Genomic DNA, 17,190 nt, shown 5'->3' on the forward strand with positions numbered 1-17,190 from the left:
CTCCACCTTCGCATGACCCAGAAAAATAAACTTCCAACTATTCAAACGTGACTCATCTATTGTCAACTTAGTACTTACAAAACATTTACTTTCTCAATTTTACAATTGAAAATGTCATTCTCATAATTTTTTATTCAATCATTTCCACTCCTTCCACTTCCTGGTAATTTGTTTCATCGATTTTAATACTTTTTTTAACCTCCCAATACTGTCTTTTGTGTCCCCATCAGCTCCTCCCTTTAGTTCCAATTCCCATATCGATTTTAATTCAAACAGAAGAGTTGACACTGTGTATACTGTTTACAAGATATGTGGAAATTGTGTACTTTATGATAGCCCATGAGTATGGAAATGTATTTGGATGGAAAGTTGTTGGATGAGCGCGGTTGTCTTGAGGAGGTTTGGATTTTTGGGATATTTTCCTGATCGAATTTTTTCTCATAAACTGGTTTTCCAGTCGGATTGCAAATTAATCAGTCAGGAATTCTGAAATTTTCATGAATCTGTATATATACAGTATAAAAACAAAAAAATTCTCATATCCGATGGTACGCGCTATAAAAACAAACAAAAGAGATGGAAAATTTCCATACATATGGTTGTACACGGATGGTGAAGCTATGATAAGAATGACGATGAAATGACAAGTTCTTTTGATGCGTCGACAGACATTTGAATATATTTCTCTACATTTATTATACCAAATTATACAAATTATGGTCTGCAATGAATTGGCCGAGAGAATGATGAATTTTTTTTTTCCAATTCAATGACTGCTTATTATGGAATATCCAAAGATGTAATTTGCAATTTTGCATTGAGTTATAGTTCAGTTGAAAAATTTAACCTTATTCAGTCATTTTGCCAGAATTTTCGATTTCGTTGAATATTTTATGCATTACTAAATGGAATTTTAGGGATCATTTTCTCATTTCCTTATTCATGCTTCAATTTTACCTGACCGAAATGTCATTTGGGGACAGAAAATTTGTTAATTAAATTTCTTTATTCAGTCGAACCTTTTCCGCCTACATTCACATGTTGTAGTACGGAGTAAATAGGAAGAGATGATAAAGAGAAATACCTCAAAAGTCACAATTTGGAAATATGAATAATTTATCAGGGAATCTCCATTTAAGTCGTTTTGGACACTTTGTGCCTGATCTGTGACAATTTTGACTCTTGGTATCGAATTTTAAACAGAATGTCTCGAACTCCTGCACTACTCATCCTCTGTCACAATTTCACCCTCCCTTCACCATCTCATCCCATCTCAATTCCTAGGTAAGACAATTTTCATTATATTAAAAGCACTTTTTGCTGAACTCAGTAAACGAGAAGCTGATAGGAAGAGAAATGGCAAAAAAACCAGGAAGAAGAAACTTCATTAAAACTTTTTTTTTGCAAACACAAACACACATACGTACAGAAATGGATGAAAGATAGACGATAATAGACTTGGGGAATGGGGAAGCAACTTTGACCTTGAACATTATCCTTTAATTGACCCCCAAAAAAAATAAACTAGAATTGAGGATAAAATGTAGGAAGAAATTAAATTAAAACTTTTTATTTTCCTTTTCAAGATGAGATGGGGAAGCGCGTGATGCTTACTGTTGCTGCTAATCAAGACAATGAAATAGAAAATGGATACGTAATCATTCATGGGAAAGTGAACAAAAAGAATCAAAAGTTTTGGAAACTTTTAATTTCCCTAATGGGGATGCTTGATGGATCAATATGAACTTTTTAGATACTTCCACGCTGCAGTAGGTGTGACTGAACTTTTGCTGCATTTTTGTCATTTTATTGATAGTGGATGTCATTCATTTAAATTAAAATACAGCACATGTCTGTCTTAAGTTCAAAAACTCTTAATAAATCCGCGAATATTATCATATATCATTCAAAAATTCTGAATCACAAAAAAGTCAACACAGGCACATTTAATAACCCTCAAAGACATTCCGCCTCGCCTCATTTTTCAACACCTTAAAGAATCCACTTCATCTGAAGAAGCGGAACATATGACATTCTCAGCCACTTCATATCACTTTAATGTTCTTCGATATATCAATGATTGGTTTCGACATCACATTTGAAGTGAGCAGTAATGATGTTATCGGAATTTTTTTCATCTTATTCTTTTCTCGCTCACTTTTTGTTGTGTTTTGGAGATGGGATAAGATAATAGAATGAAGAGACGCCGGAGGCTTTGAAGATTGGATGATTGAGGTTAGAGTTCAGATTTTGAGGCTGTTATTTGGAATTTTTTGGTCAAGAACTCAACTTTTGAAGCTAAAATTTGAATTTTGAGGTTATGAACCATGTTAGGATTAGATATGAGGTATCTTAGAACTCAAAAATATGCGTTACAGACACGTCTATCCATAAAAGTTCACCCTGTATACTGAGCCATCCTCCATGAAAATAAATAAAAAAATGAATTGATTTAGCTCCAAGGCGTACTAAGCATGTCGCGATGACGACATCAAAGCAGAAAATGATAAGAAAAATATTTCTTTTGATCTTTTTTATACGCGATGCTCTCACTCGCGAACGGAATCTCATGATGGGAAATATGTAAGATATTTTATTCAGCTCAAGAAAAGCACATTGATGGAAAAAGATTTGAAATTGAATTAACAAAGAAAAATGTATATTTTTATGAGAAAAGTTTGGAACTCAAAATAAGAATTGTTAAGGAGCTTAGAGTGTGACGACATCTGAGTCTAAAAATAGACAATTTGAAAAAAATGAGAATCAGAATTTAATCTCAAAAATTGAAGTCTAGTCTCAAAATAATATTTTAAAAACATATTCTAACCTCAAAAAAAATGTCAAAAAGTTATTTACCGCAGCCGGTAGGATTCGAACCTACGCTCCCAGAGGGAATTTGATTTCAAGTCAAACGCCTTAACCACTCGGCCACGACTGCTTGATGACATCGCTTGTGTATTTCCTTATCAGTATTTAAATTTCTAATATTCATATTTTATGATTATTTCATGACTCTATTTCATTGTATTGCTGACTTACTTTGTTCTAATATGGACAATATATTGAAGTTTTTAGTGCAAATTTAGATAAAAGATTGATAATAAATATATAAGCAAAAGCAGTCGTGGCCGAGTGGTTAAGGCGTCTGACTTGAAATCAGATTCCCTTTGGGAGCGTAGGTTCGAGTCCTACCGACTGCGGGCTTTTTTTTTTTTGTTCGATGAACCTTTCTTAGTTAGGATCTGAAATTAAAGAAGGTAATACTAATTTTGAGGTTATTTTCTGAAATTTACTTAAGAAGCCACAATCAACACCCCATCTCATCCATCATAGCTGCTACCCCTTGCCCTTTCGTCCATTTTTCAACATCCCAGAAAATCCCATTACTCTAAATTTTCCTTTTACATGACCTTCGTCTCCGCCAACATCATCGCAAAAAGAAAAACTTTTCTGTAACTGTCTTGATTTACCTTTTTTGTGTGCCCATACCCAACAATTTTTTTTTCTATTTCATACCTTTTTTTTCGGTAGCCTTCAACTGACTTCTTTTTATTTTAGCATAGAATTTTCTCGTGTTTGTTATTGTTTGCTTCTTTACATTCCATTTGTTCCATTGCATGGTCAATGGATGAATTTCCTTTGTGTCGTTTTGTGAAATGATACGACTTAGTTGTGTGAAGTTGATATCTTTATTGAATTTAAATACAGCAGGTATTAAAGTATAAATAGAAAATTTAATCGATCGTGATTGATGTTGTTGATGTTTTGAAGATCTAGAGCAACAGACATGATTAATATGGAAATTAAAGTAGAAGAAGTTTTAAGCTAACAAAAAAGTTCAAGAAACTTTACTCATAAAATCAGTCTCAACTCTGGCTTGTAACAGTTTAAGTTCTGGCACTTATTTAATGCTGATTCCACACAAATACATTCCATACTTATTTATATCTCAATTATTCCTAGATTTCCTTTTTTTATGGCCATCATGAAATAAAGAGTAGCATATTAAGCAAGAGAGGAGTGAAGGGAATATAATTGGAAATGAAAATATGATTCAATGTTGCGGTACAGGTTTTACTTCCAAAACCCCAACCATTTTTTATAAAAAACATGAAAAATTTCGGTCATTTTTTTGTATACATTAGACTTGAGATCCATAAATTATGATGTAAAATAAGGTCAGAATGCGATTCCTTTTTTCCCTTACTTATCATCAATTTCAGAAGCTCTTTTCATTTAAAACTAAATGCTGGCATTAAAGCGATAATTATACTGATTAGTTTCTAATGACTTGCAATGAATGCTAGCAATTATCGATTTTTCGTTTTATTGAGCCTTAATGAGGAGTATGAGTTACTATTTAAAAATAATTTAGTGAATGTTTGAGGTTATTTTCCAAACTTCTCTTAATTCTCATCCAAATCACAATCATATTACATAAAATTTTCATTCAATCTTCTTGCTCATCTTTAAACTTTTTACAAGCAAATAAAAACTAAAGCAGCATCTTCAAAAATTCCAATGCATCTTACACAGTATAAATTCTCATACAACAATGAATGAGCAGATCGTTTCACATGATGAACACTTATTTTTTAATCCAAAAGTGCTCTGATATACTCATGTAGTCCTCAAATACTTCCCATCCTCCTCCTCCTTATTGCCTCCAACAACAACTTTATTATCAACATTCCTCGCATCTGTTCGCTTGCATGCCACTAAATTATCAAAATAATCCGGCAATGTGCTATTATTTTCTCCGACGTTCACTTTTCGTGTGCATAATTCAGTAAACGCGCTTTTTTGATTAAAATTTTATCGGATATTTGCCATATTTTCTTGTATCTACGCCTTGCATGTTTCTATGTCTTAAGAGGCATGGTTTGTAAGTTCAAAGTTAAGTTTGAAGTATATGGTTTGTCATGGGAAGTTGTGAGAGACAATTCGACACTACATGACGATTATGACTTCTTCAAACTCAGTGGACCTTCAAATCTAGTTTCCTATCTTCATTATTCTTGATATTCTGTGATAATACACATCCATACACACGATACGATGAATATCATTAGTCTCATCATCTCTACATTCACTCATCTACTATGAAATTGAAGCAGTATAAACTAGAATGGAAGAAGAAGCACATCAAGCAACCTGCAGGGCGTTCCATGTCATTTTTCTATCTTTCGCTTTCAAAGAATTGACATACAGTGAGGAAACATCAATACGGCTACAGTTGAGAATTTTCTGCGAAATTAGTCTAGCTGAATACATTAGAGAGTAAGTGAGCGCCTCAAGCGGTTCGATGTCGATTTTCATACTGATTTTTTTGTGTACTGGGATATATTTTAAAGTTAGAATACGGAATTTTGAGGTTTAAATCTTTAAAAATCAAAAAATACGCTCCGTACTTATACAATTTTTTAATTTTCATTTTGAAACTTTCCATCCATTATCATAAATAAGATCCATCTCAATGCGCGTCTGCTTTTCTTTTCCCCGACGCCATTCATGTTGATGAATTGGTAGTAATCAGTCTCTCGTGTCTATCTCTATGGACATGTTTTTCTCCCTTCCTTCCTCCCCTCATTCAATACAGAAATTGTCGTCAATTTTAATGGCTCAAGCACAATCGCAAATAGTTTGAAAATATATTGAAAAATATAATACAGAATCGTGCTGCTTTCGTTGAAATTAAATGAAAATCTTCAATTTGAGTTACACACATACTAAGTCATACTACTCTTTTGTTGGCTTGTTATGTGAAAGAGATTACGTGACTCGTGTCATCTGCAGATTCAGCTGAACAATTCTTGAGGAGATTCGTGAAAATGTTGAAAACGAGAACGTTCCTTTATAGTGTGATACTTGTATGTGATATGTGAAATATGTGAGGATGAAATTATTTAGGTGGAGATAGTAAATATATAAGTATGTTGGAATTGAATAGGAATTTAATTGACTACCCATAAGTTATCAAGGTTATGGAGATGATGAAAGTGAGTGATGAAGTAGAATAAAATCTCAAAAAGGTCACCAAATTCCATCTTTCACTTTTAATTCGTCGTAATTTTTTATTAACTCCATCACATTTTATGCACATTCACAACGTAATACAACAGCTACTCGAAATGTCTTCATTAAAAAATGAACAACCAAAACCCTTCGAATTTCTTATTCCTTTCCAGCACCTGAACAGTGACTTATTTTGTCTTCGAACACATATACTAAAGTCAGAGCTAAAAATAGCCGAAGGAATACGCATTCGCGTGAAAACGAGAATTGATGTTAATGTGAGCACATAAAAACGAAAAGGCGAATGCTCATTATAGATGAATAATTAATTGAAGACATTGTTTCTGTGTTTATGAAGCTAGTGCCTCGAGTTTGATTTAGAAGAAATCGAGTTGGAACGGATTTGAAGATTTTGTAAAATTAGTATTCATCTTTTGGCAACATAACCTCAAAATTCAGCAACATGACCTCAAAATCAAACATCATAAACTCAAGAATCAGCAAAATTTACTCAAGAATCAGCAACATAACCTCAAAATTCTACAACATAACCTCGAATGTTCCAATTCTACTAAAATACCCATAACTGATTATTCTATGCTTCCTCTCTGCCTACACACATATCCAACGATATCCGAAAAATGCGAAAAGAAAATAAATTGATGTGTTGATGTAGGAACTGAACGGTAAATGGAAAAAGAAGGCTTAATACATACATTTATGTATCTTCACGGATGGATAGTAAGTGGATTTTTATAAGATTGAAGTATTTTTCATCTTTGGACAAGGTTTAGTAGTCACTTTGAGGTTATATTAAGTTTATTGAGATATTAATTATTAAATGGAACTGGATACTTAGGCTTAATCTTAGATATATACTAAAGTACACTTAGAGTATGTCTGGAGATATTCTTTGTGATTTATCTATTAATTAAGCTTGATTACAATATAAATCTAAAGATAATGACCCCACTTCATCCTAGAACAGGTCATCAACCCCACTTCCACTAAAATACTAAAATACAAACATTTCAACTGTTTAGAAAACAAAAAGTGTCCATTTTCACAAGCACATCACGACACTAAAAATAGATGCACGTAAGTAAGAATTGATGTATTGCCCTGTATTGTTCACATTAAGCATAACAATCTTCATTCTAGCTTTCAGATTGTGTTTGTGAGAATCTGTGTAGGCGAAAAGCTGTTAGTTTAGCAAAATAAAAGAATATAAAGAACAAAAGGAAATTGTTGAATTTATCGTGTGAGTAGAAAATAGCTTTCAGGTGTTTTTCGGGTTGAATTCTAGCTTTGGACTATTTTTTGTAGCTGTGTACACTTATTAAGGCACGTGTATCTCATTTTTAGGCATGCAAACCTCTGTTTGAGGCTAAAGACCACTTTAGAGCTATGTATCCCTGACACAAGCTGCAAGCCCCTGCAATAAGCTTCATGTTCCTCTACATCTTCAAACTATATAACAAACCTCTCGAAATGTCAATGCTTATCAGAAGAAAAAAGTCACAAAAGTCCTCTCCAAAAAATATTTCTGCATATTAAAATGTTCCCAATTCAGCTTTTTCATTCTTCTTATTTCCTCCTTACACATCCATTCACATAAAGGTTCCTCATTCAATTTTCAGTGATTTACTTTTGTGGAACATACACAAAAGTCTCCCTGCTTATTTTCGCATTTATATTTATGAGCCTTACATAACAGAAGAAAAAATATTGAATGGATAAAAGGAAAAAAAAGCATAAACATGGATGTTGGATGGAATGGAAAAAGCTTTTGAGAATATTAAAAATAAAAATTTAAAGACATGCATTGGTTGGTGTTTGGTGTCCAATTTTGAGGTTATGATCTAGCTGTCGTGTATCTGAACTTCTAAAAATATTAGACAGAATTTCGTCGGATTTGTGCCAGATTGTTGGCGAATAACTGCCAGATTTCGACGGATACGGGCCAGACTTTCACGGATATAAGCCAGATTTTCAGATTTTCTTTAAGATTATCCTCCTAAATTGAAGGTTATCTGTCTGATTCATTCCCATCTCGAACCATCTTTTATCAAATAAGAAGATCAAAGTAAATAATGTTTTCATTCAGAACTTCCAGTTTTTTTCAAAATTATTTTACTCACAAAGAGTAAACCGCACGCAGAGAAACAAAACTTTATCCTTTTTGTAATGACAGGAGTCTCGAGAAAGTTTCGCGGTTGATTTACTTTACTTTAAAACTTACTCTTTTGCTCATCCTGCTTTTGAAATTAGAAAACTTTGAATGTGGGCAACATTTCATTTAACTAAAGTCCTTTGAGCTATAAATAGTTTTAATTTGCTTGGTTTTGAACTTTTTGGACACTGTTAAGCCACAGAATCTCTATTTTAAAGATCATTTTTGCTTCTTTTGTGAATTTAAAAATAAATTTTATTTGAATTTGTCATCAAACTTCCTGCAGTTTCTTTCTATTCTTATCGGTAGTTACACGATTCCAGCATAGATATCTCTCCCATTTTTATGTAATAGGATAATAAATCTTGAAGAAAATATTCTCATAAATGTCAATTGAAGTGAGATCGAAGAATAATTTGAATAATTTTCTTTCATTTCCATTTCAATTGTTGAGCGAAATGGAGCGTGAAGAAATTTCATTTTTTGTGAAGATAATTTGAATGGATTTGAGAAGTATCAGTCAATGATGAAATGATAGTCATGTGATTGATATGGCTTGAGGGATTCATTCGGATCTACGGAACCAGATATGAATCAGAATTTTGAGGTTATACTATAACCTAAACACTCAAACCCACACAAGATCAACCATTCTAATGCACATAAAATCTATCTAAAAAGCACAAATAACTATCCATACATTATGCATCAAATAGTCGAACCAGCCGTCAAACTTTAGTCAGCAAGTTGTAAAATATAGAAATCTATTGAGGGTCACGGAAGGTGATTTTAGTTATCGTACATAAAAATAATAAAGGAAACATAAAGTGAACTCAGCAGCACAGAAAGGAGAGGAAGCAACGAAAGGCTTCAAGGATCATATCATGTGCTTCCTAATTGGATTTTTTTGGGTCCATTTGCATCCCTTACAATTTGTTATCGTAAAATAAAACCTCCACTAAGGTGGACTAAGAAAGAGGGTGAGGATGAGGATGAGTTATAAAAGATTTATCATTGTGTGAGTGTGGATAGATAATTTGGGTAAGTAAGGAAGGCATGGTGGGTGAGTGCATACAACGCAGTTTCTGAATCAATTGCAGTTTTGAAAAGGCTCAAGTGACTTCACACTAAGGTTTATAGCTTATGTAACTATGCAACAGCTTCAAACTTCCTTTAATCTCATTCCTAAGCTCTCCATATTCCATATTCGCGTTTATTATTTAATCCTGTTCATAAATTTTCCACATTGTCTCTCTCACAACATTAGTAAACTAACATTATTCATTGAGCAACTGCTAAAATAGTTTAAATTTTTTTTGAGAAGCAGTAACAGAAGTGAAACTAAAAACAGTCGTAAAATTTTATTCCATAGTTTGAATTTTATGCGAATGAACGTCCTTGGATGCGAATGAGAGTTTCTAAAAGTTTATGATTCACAATAACAGTGAGAATGAGTAAATTTATGGATTTATTTGTTCTGTGAATTTAGTAAGGAATTTTTGGTATCAGATGTGTGGCTTAAAATGATAAAATTAGACCCAATAAATAATAAATTTGAATGTCAATTAAAATTAATTCAATTTTTAATTACAGACTATCAATCATAATATTAAATTAGTACGCATATTCATATAAATCCACATATACGTATTTAGATGATTATATGAGCGTAATGAGGGGGTATTTAAATTGTCTCAATCCTTTAGGGTGTGTGAGATGCAATGTTTCAAGTAGCGAGTCTAAACTCCTTCCCCTTACTACATCCCTGATTACAAATTCATATCTCATCATTTCGTAATTCATTTCTATTTAGAATTGTGTAATTACGTTCGAATGTAAGAAAATTATAAAATATTCATCCACATTATTGTGATAATTTAAATGCCACAGCTAATTAGCTACCTAAATTACATAATTAATCATTTCGTTTGAAATTTGAAATGAAGACGGTTGTTGCTCCTTTTTTAGATTTTGACGAAAATATTAAAATTGGGATTTCTGGGAATCTTATTAATTATGAGATAATGAGGCGGGGAAGTGTGATGTGGCTGGGATTAGTGAGTGATGTTGAGGTTAGGAGTGTTAAAGTAAATTAAATTATTTTATAGGTGATAATTAAATTTAATATTAATAAATGTTGAATTAAGACGATTGTGAAGCAGTTGCGTAACTTGATCAGTATGGGAACTCCACAACCACTAAGACTGAAGCCATTTAATTCATTAATTAACAAATTAATACATCCTATGTGTAAACACCATTAGAACTCCTTAATATGTATTAAAATTAGCCATATCATGATTTAAATTCCCTTTAAAAAAGCATAAAAAGTGAAAAAACAATAATAAAATCGACACCTTGTAGCTAATCGAGCACCGAACTTATCAGCACAGTCTTATCGCATTACATTTGCAATAGAACAAAAAGTGCCGTAAATTGAAGGCTGATTTGAGACCAAAAAAAAAATAATTAAAAATTTCCGGTTGATTGTGAAAAAATACTCACAAATTTTCCGTGTTTTTCCTTTTTTGTTGGTTTTTCTCGGCTTTTTTCACGTGAAAAATCCAAATTAGAAAATTTTATTTCTATTCGCACGCAATTTTTTTCACTTTTGATAATTTTTTTTTTTGACAATATTTAACAAATTGTGAGCTTTTTATAAGAATTTTCAAGCATTTGCCAATAAACTATTGTGATTAATTGATATTTTTTACTTATTTTGACACAAAAATTTCAAGCACAAGTTCTTAGATTTTCAAGAATTTTAATTAACACTAATTGATATTTTTTTCAAAATTACTAGACACAAACTATTATTGAAACTTGCTAGATGCTAAGATATTTTTACTTTTTGATGATATTTTGTTGATTTTTTGGGGGATTTTTGGGATTTTTATGGATAGAAAAAGTTATTTTCAACTGAATTTTTCTGAAAATTGATTAGAAATTTGTAAGTTTTTTAGTAAAAGAATTTAAAAAATAAATAAAGAATTCACAAAATTTAATTTTTATATCCTTACTAGATAAAAACTTATAATTTTTTAAATAATTCAAATTTTCCTTCTAAATCTCCAACAAATTTCACAAAATTCACTCAATATTTATTCAAAATATTTCCCCAATTTTCCGTCAACTTTTCAAAATAATTTTCCTCTTTTTTTGGCGATTTTTCCACACACACTTGAATTTTCCTTTTGCTATTTTTTTCTTCTTTTCTTTTCGCCTTTTTCACACAATTTTCCACCTTTAACCTTCAATTTTCTTTCACATTTCTGTATTTTCTATCAAACTTTCGGGTCCTTAATGTCCGATAAAAGTCACAAATGAAAATTTATTTGCCTTGCACAGTCCATCAATATATAAAAAAATATTTTCTTCTCGCTACACCGCACGGATTCATAAAAATGTTGATTTTTCCGATTTTGCTCTTTTGCGAATGATAAAAATTCGAGTGAGTGAGAAAGTTTTTCACGTTTTCCACGGTGAGCTTTTCCGGTTGGAAGTTTCCAGCTTTCCAATTTTCCATCATTGGAAAATTCACCAATACAGTTACATTTCTCATCGTTTACTTGTGTTAGTAGAGCTTTTAATTTAAGCTTTTGAAAGCTTTTCATTTGATTGTATTTGTGCTTGAAAAGACATGCCGTCCTTTAGACATGCGTGTGCAGACAACCTTTCCAGATTTGCTATTTTCCTCTCTCATTCGACTTCAATCACCTGTGCCGTGTGGATTTATAGTCTGCGTTATGTTGTTTATTTTTAACTTTTCGTTTTGCTTCTTTGATCCCCAATAGAGTTTCAAAATTAATAAGTGCAGCTTTAAATTGGGGTTCGCACAGTTTTAAATTGAGGGGGACACACCATTCAATTAAGTGGTCTCTAGCTGCTAATGTATGGTATACAGCTTTGATACTGTGGGGCGAGTTTCTTTGAAATTTTGGGGTAAACTTGCTTACCATTGAGCTGGGGTACCTTACTATTGAATAATACACAGTTTTGATATTGAAGAGCATACTATCTTAATACAGAGAGGTATACAACCTCAAATTGAGGGGTACACAACCTAAAATTGAGAGGTAAACAACTTCAAAACAAGGGATATTCAGCTTCAGGCATTCTACTTATCATAATCCTCAACTGATGAGTGCCAACGACCTTGAGAAATATATATATTTTTTTACTTCTTCTTCCTTCATGCTCTACAAAACTGTTTTTGTTGTGGAATTGGCATTGTCGGTATTTTTGATGTTGTTTATGCTGTGTTATTGTTGGTTTGGCTTTCATTGTTATGTCGGCAGTTGATGATGAGAATTACTGTAATAGCTGATACTTTTCTGTTATTATTTTGTGATTATCATGAGATGTGCTGACTTGATAACTTGGAAATCGATTAAAAGAGAAAGAGTTGATTGTGCTTTGGTCTTGCGGTTGATGGATTTAATCTTGATTGAAGAGAAATGAACGTTGGGATCAAAAGAGGCAATGGATGGATATTTAAGATATACCAAAAATATATTTCATCTTCTTTAGAATATTAATTACCTCAACTTGATGTTTTTCTCTCTCAAAAGTTGTTTTTCTTTTACTTTTTTTTATCTCTCAAGACTTAATTTGTTTTATCAAAACATTTTTTTATGAATATTTTTTTCTTTTCGCTGTTTACAATTGCTTATTTTTACATGGAAAATCCTTTAGAAAAATCTCATTCCACTTCTTGGAATTGTTAAAGTCTGAGAGGAAATTTGATTACAAAGATTTTCCATTTAAACTTGCCTTAAGTGCTGTTTTAATCTGTTTTATTTAGCATTTATTTGGCAAAATGTGATGAATTCGTCCTTGAAACTCGAGTCTGAAGGAACTTGAACTTCACAATTATATTGTGGAGGCACCTGAATCTTAAGAATCTATTGTGAGAGCATCTGAACCTCAAGAATCGAGTGTGAAGGCACATGAACCTCAAAATTCTAGTGTTAAGGCACCAAAAGCTGCATCAAAATGGCGTTTAAGCTACAAATTTCAATAAAAATTTTATTCTTGCTCTATTCTGAAAACTTTTCCGTTTCAGCGACAGTACAACAACAACAATAGCAACAAAGGACACAATTTTTTTTTTAATTGAGCATAAAACTTTTCCTTCTCATTACAATTTAAAGGCAAACAAGGCTCAAGTGTCGCTCGCTTTTTTTTTTGTTTCATGCGGAAGAAGAAAGGCAATTTGTTTTACGTAATGAAAGATGATGAAGCCTGGAAGATGAGCTTAAAAAAGAAAAATTTAAAGCACTTTTTTTTTGTCAATCCTTTCAAGTCACAAGAAAATCGTTGTCAGTTCTTACAGTTTATGAAAATTGAGGAACCTTTTTTGTATCGCTTTTTTAAATGATTTTGGGGTTCTTGAGTTTTGTATGGCAATTAATGGGTGGGATTGGTGTACATTGCGGTTTGGGGAAAGCCTAAAAAAATGCTATGAATTTTGAATTTCTTACAACCGTTAAAAAAGCCGGCAATAAAAATTGATTGAAAAATTCATCAAAAAAATATCAAATTTTATGATTATTAAAATCAAAATCATAACTTATTATCCAAATCATCCTTGATATTCTGTAACAAAATCACATTTTGAAGGTCGTTCAGTTTTATGAACGGTATTCTCCGTTAATATTAATGCTTGCTCTTATTTTTGTAATAACGTCTAGAAGGTATTTTTATCATGTCGAGAGTCTTTACGAAGATAATCAATTTTGTGCTAACGCATTGTGGGGAAAAGGCAGGAAAAAAGCACAAAACTCCAGAAATATCCATGAATTTTTAATGTTAAGATAATAGAAAAGGGAGAAAATCCATAAAAATAAATTATTTGTACATTTTGGGGTGATTTTGTTAGAATCGCTGACCATACCATTCGTTCTTTTAGGAATCAGACATTTTAATTTTTAACGACTTTTTATAATTTAAATTTTCCAATTTTAAAGGTCTTCTGTATTCAAATTTGATGGTTTTCTAAATTTCAACTTTCAAATAGCCATCCTTACATCCTTACCATTCCCCAACATCAGCACATCCACATGAAATGGTTAACAATTCATTCTCATTTCCAACAATGACAAAAATTTGTCGTAATTAATTTAAATTAATCAAATCTAATTAAAATTTATCACAGACCTTTTTACAAGAATTGCCGTTCACCTTACTCGGAGCCATTTACCATCTTGGTTAATTACTGGACATGATTTTAATTGCCATGAAGTTGTGGGGTGGAACTGAGCATGAGAAATTTTAGTAGTTATAAATTAAATGTGACAGGCTGAACTGTTATGAGAGAGGAAGTTAGGCATGCCGAGTGGATGTTAAGGTGGATTGGAAGATTGTAAAAATTTTATGGAGATGGCGCTAGTGTCAGTCTAGTTTTGGTCGTAAACTGTTTTTCAGAATGTTCCAAAATTCTAACAACATAAATTCAAAATTTTAACGTTTTTCAAAAATTCAAATGTTTAATTTTTTCCTCGATAATAAAAATCCTCAAATAAAATTTTATGCAAAAAGTCATAATTCTTGACTGTGCAGCTTGCCATTAAAGTCTTCATTTTCACACAACTTTCAGTTACACCTTTAAAGTCAACACAATTCAAAAAGTTCATTTTCCGGATGCATTCAGTAAAATATTTGTAAAAACTTAAATATTTAGCTTCACTGTCGTCAATCCATTTGGCTGGAAATTCACTTTCACATGCTTTTATTGAATTTTTCACAACGTCTTGCCATTTTGTTGTCAATTCCTTAACATCGTTAGTTCCACCTTCGAAAAATAATTTCAAAAATCCATCAACATTTACATTTCCTTCTTCAATTATTTTAGTTTCTTTGAGGATGCAAAGTCTTTGGCATGTAAATTGTGGAAATCGAACATCATTTTTACATCTGTAGGCACACTTGTGAAGGACTTGTGGTGGATTGTCGATAAATCGTGGATAAATGCAGCAATCTAGTGGATGAGTGTTGAGTGACTCGATACTTCTGCAGTCAGAGTTTTGGTCTGAAAACTTAAATGTTGTTTTAATGTCAATAAATTCAAAATAAAGCAAAATATTGCACAAACTTACAACTTGAACGATACCACAAAGAACTGAAATGCAAAAATGTATAAATAATTTCATAATTTATTCTAGAGCTTTAAAATGTTCAGCATAGCACTTTATACACATTAAAATAAAATATTCAAAAACTAGCAGACTCTGTATAGAATAATAAACACCTGTTTTGGCATTCATGTTAACATGATGAACACATAATATTCACCAATTATTAAGTTATGACTCTCTAGCAGCTACAGAATTTAATATCAAATTTATTCAATTTTGATTCACGTTCAAATAATGAATATTTTCAAAAATATTCTGCAAATTTTACTTTTTTCCATCACAATTACGGTAAAATAAATAAATCTGTAAATTATCTTTAAAAAAAATCAAACCTCAAATTCTAGCACAGCAAACGCCTCACCGATGCCCAAAAAAAGAGCCTAGAAGAGTCGAAAAAATGTCGAGAAGCTGCAAATGCTCAAGTTCATCCACTCGACTGCTGCAAATATCCACGATTCTACGACAATACACCGCAAAACCTTAGAGAATGTGACACAAATTGTCGCATGCTTCCATATCCATTATTTTCATGTGTAAGGAATTGCATTATTGAGAGATATGGTGTGTTTACAAAGACTAATAACGGAGCTATTGGTTTGAATCGAATAACAGATGCATTTGTTGATCAGGATGAAATTCCGGGTGAGCTGGACAAAATTTTACACGATTTTTCTCATTTATTCCACTCATTTTTAGGTATCAGACCGCTCTCACCAGTATGGCGTTCTGTAGTCCAAAACTCATCAATGTTTTGCTACTCAGAGTTTCCATTATCACCTTCAAATGATGGCAGACGAAATGTTTCAAGCGAAGAAAGTTGGAACTACTATTATATGAATTATGTCGAATGTATCAGAAAAAGGAACTTTCTAGAATGCATTGTAAATGATATTCCAGGATGTAGAAAGCTACGTGAGGCAATCTTTCATTGTTATCAACCGGACTATGGATTCCTTCATCAATTATTTTTCGAGGATTTTTACTATCGAAATAAGACTGAAGAAGCAAGGCTGAAAAATTTGAAAGCAGAAAATAAGCCTGATTTATATGAAGAATCACATAAAGATGATGTAACCCAATCGTCAGCAACTAGTGACAGTCCAGATACTAACAGTGATGTGGATATAAAAAGTACTCTTAGTGGTGCAGATACAACAAGTTTTAGTAACAAGAGTAGAGGAGCTCAAAGTGGAACCCAAGAACAGTTCCAAGAGTCTGGAACAAATTGGAAAAAAACCACGACAACTCCAAGTCAAGATCCTGGAGTCAATGCAATGAAGTGAATAGCTGTACTAGGTTGAATGTAGCAAGTGTTTTAGATATTTTGGACCTGGCTTAATCTTTTTACACATTCTTTAATCTTTCTGGACCTTTTAAGACATTCCCCAATCCTTGTAGACTTGCTTATTTTCCCTTTCATCCCAACTTAAAGCCTAAATGAATCAAAACTGTCCTCATACTCATAAAAATAAATTTTATTAAAAAATCTTCAATTCTTTTAGTCACTACAATAAATTTCCAGTTAATCAGCTCATCCAGAACGTCCAAAAGCATTAAACCTCTCAAGTTGAGCAGCAATTCGATTCAATGGCTCAACTATTCCATAATAACGATCAGCAGGTATGCAGTTCCTTCTCAATTCTCTCTCCCATTCACGAAAATTGTCAGTCGCATAAGTATTTTGGACACAAATATTGTTGCCAAAGTCAATGTACCTTATATTATTCCAATCGGACAGCAATGCTGGATGGACGAACTTAATGAAATTATCAGAAAAGTCAACAAAAATGATGTCTGGATTTTGATGAAATAAAAGACCCGGAAGTTCCACAAGTCGATTACCACGAACATTAAGGTACTGCAGCA

The 17,190-nt window shown here is 32.2% G+C and overlaps 2 protein-coding genes and 2 non-coding genes across 5 annotated transcripts in view; 2 read left to right on the forward strand and 2 right to left on the reverse strand.

Annotated features, from left to right (window-relative positions):
- The window catches only part of Syt7 (Synaptotagmin 7), a 69,671-nt gene extending 58,765 nt beyond the window's left edge, over positions 1-10,906 (reverse strand). For both annotated transcript variants that reach the window (XM_070647156.1, XM_070647166.1), the window contains exon 1: positions 10,694-10,906. The gene's annotated coding sequence lies outside the window, so the exon portion shown is untranslated. The remainder of the gene's footprint in view (positions 1-10,693) is intronic.
- On the reverse strand, positions 2,857-2,938 carry TRNAS-UGA (transfer RNA serine (anticodon UGA)). The gene has a single exon. It is a non-coding gene; the product is annotated as a tRNA-Ser (tRNA).
- Positions 3,119-3,200, forward strand: TRNAS-UGA (transfer RNA serine (anticodon UGA)). The gene has a single exon. It is a non-coding gene; the product is annotated as a tRNA-Ser (tRNA).
- Positions 10,907-15,555: 4,649 nt separating the features above from the next.
- LOC139096897 (uncharacterized) lies at positions 15,556-16,728 on the forward strand. Its single transcript, XM_070648655.1, has 3 exons — positions 15,556-15,612; positions 15,669-15,966; positions 16,021-16,728. Exons 1-3 carry the CDS (start codon positions 15,559-15,561, stop codon positions 16,605-16,607), a joined length of 939 nt encoding a protein of 312 aa, XP_070504756.1. The 5' UTR covers positions 15,556-15,558; the 3' UTR covers positions 16,608-16,728.
- The last annotated feature ends 462 nt before the right edge of the window (positions 16,729-17,190 follow it).

Source organism: Chironomus tepperi, unplaced genomic scaffold (genome assembly GCF_022539635.2).
Source record: "Chironomus tepperi strain 1889 unplaced genomic scaffold, CSIRO-AGI_Ctep_v1 contig_34, whole genome shotgun sequence".
NCBI classification, from domain to species: domain Eukaryota; kingdom Metazoa; phylum Arthropoda; class Insecta; order Diptera; family Chironomidae; genus Chironomus; species Chironomus tepperi.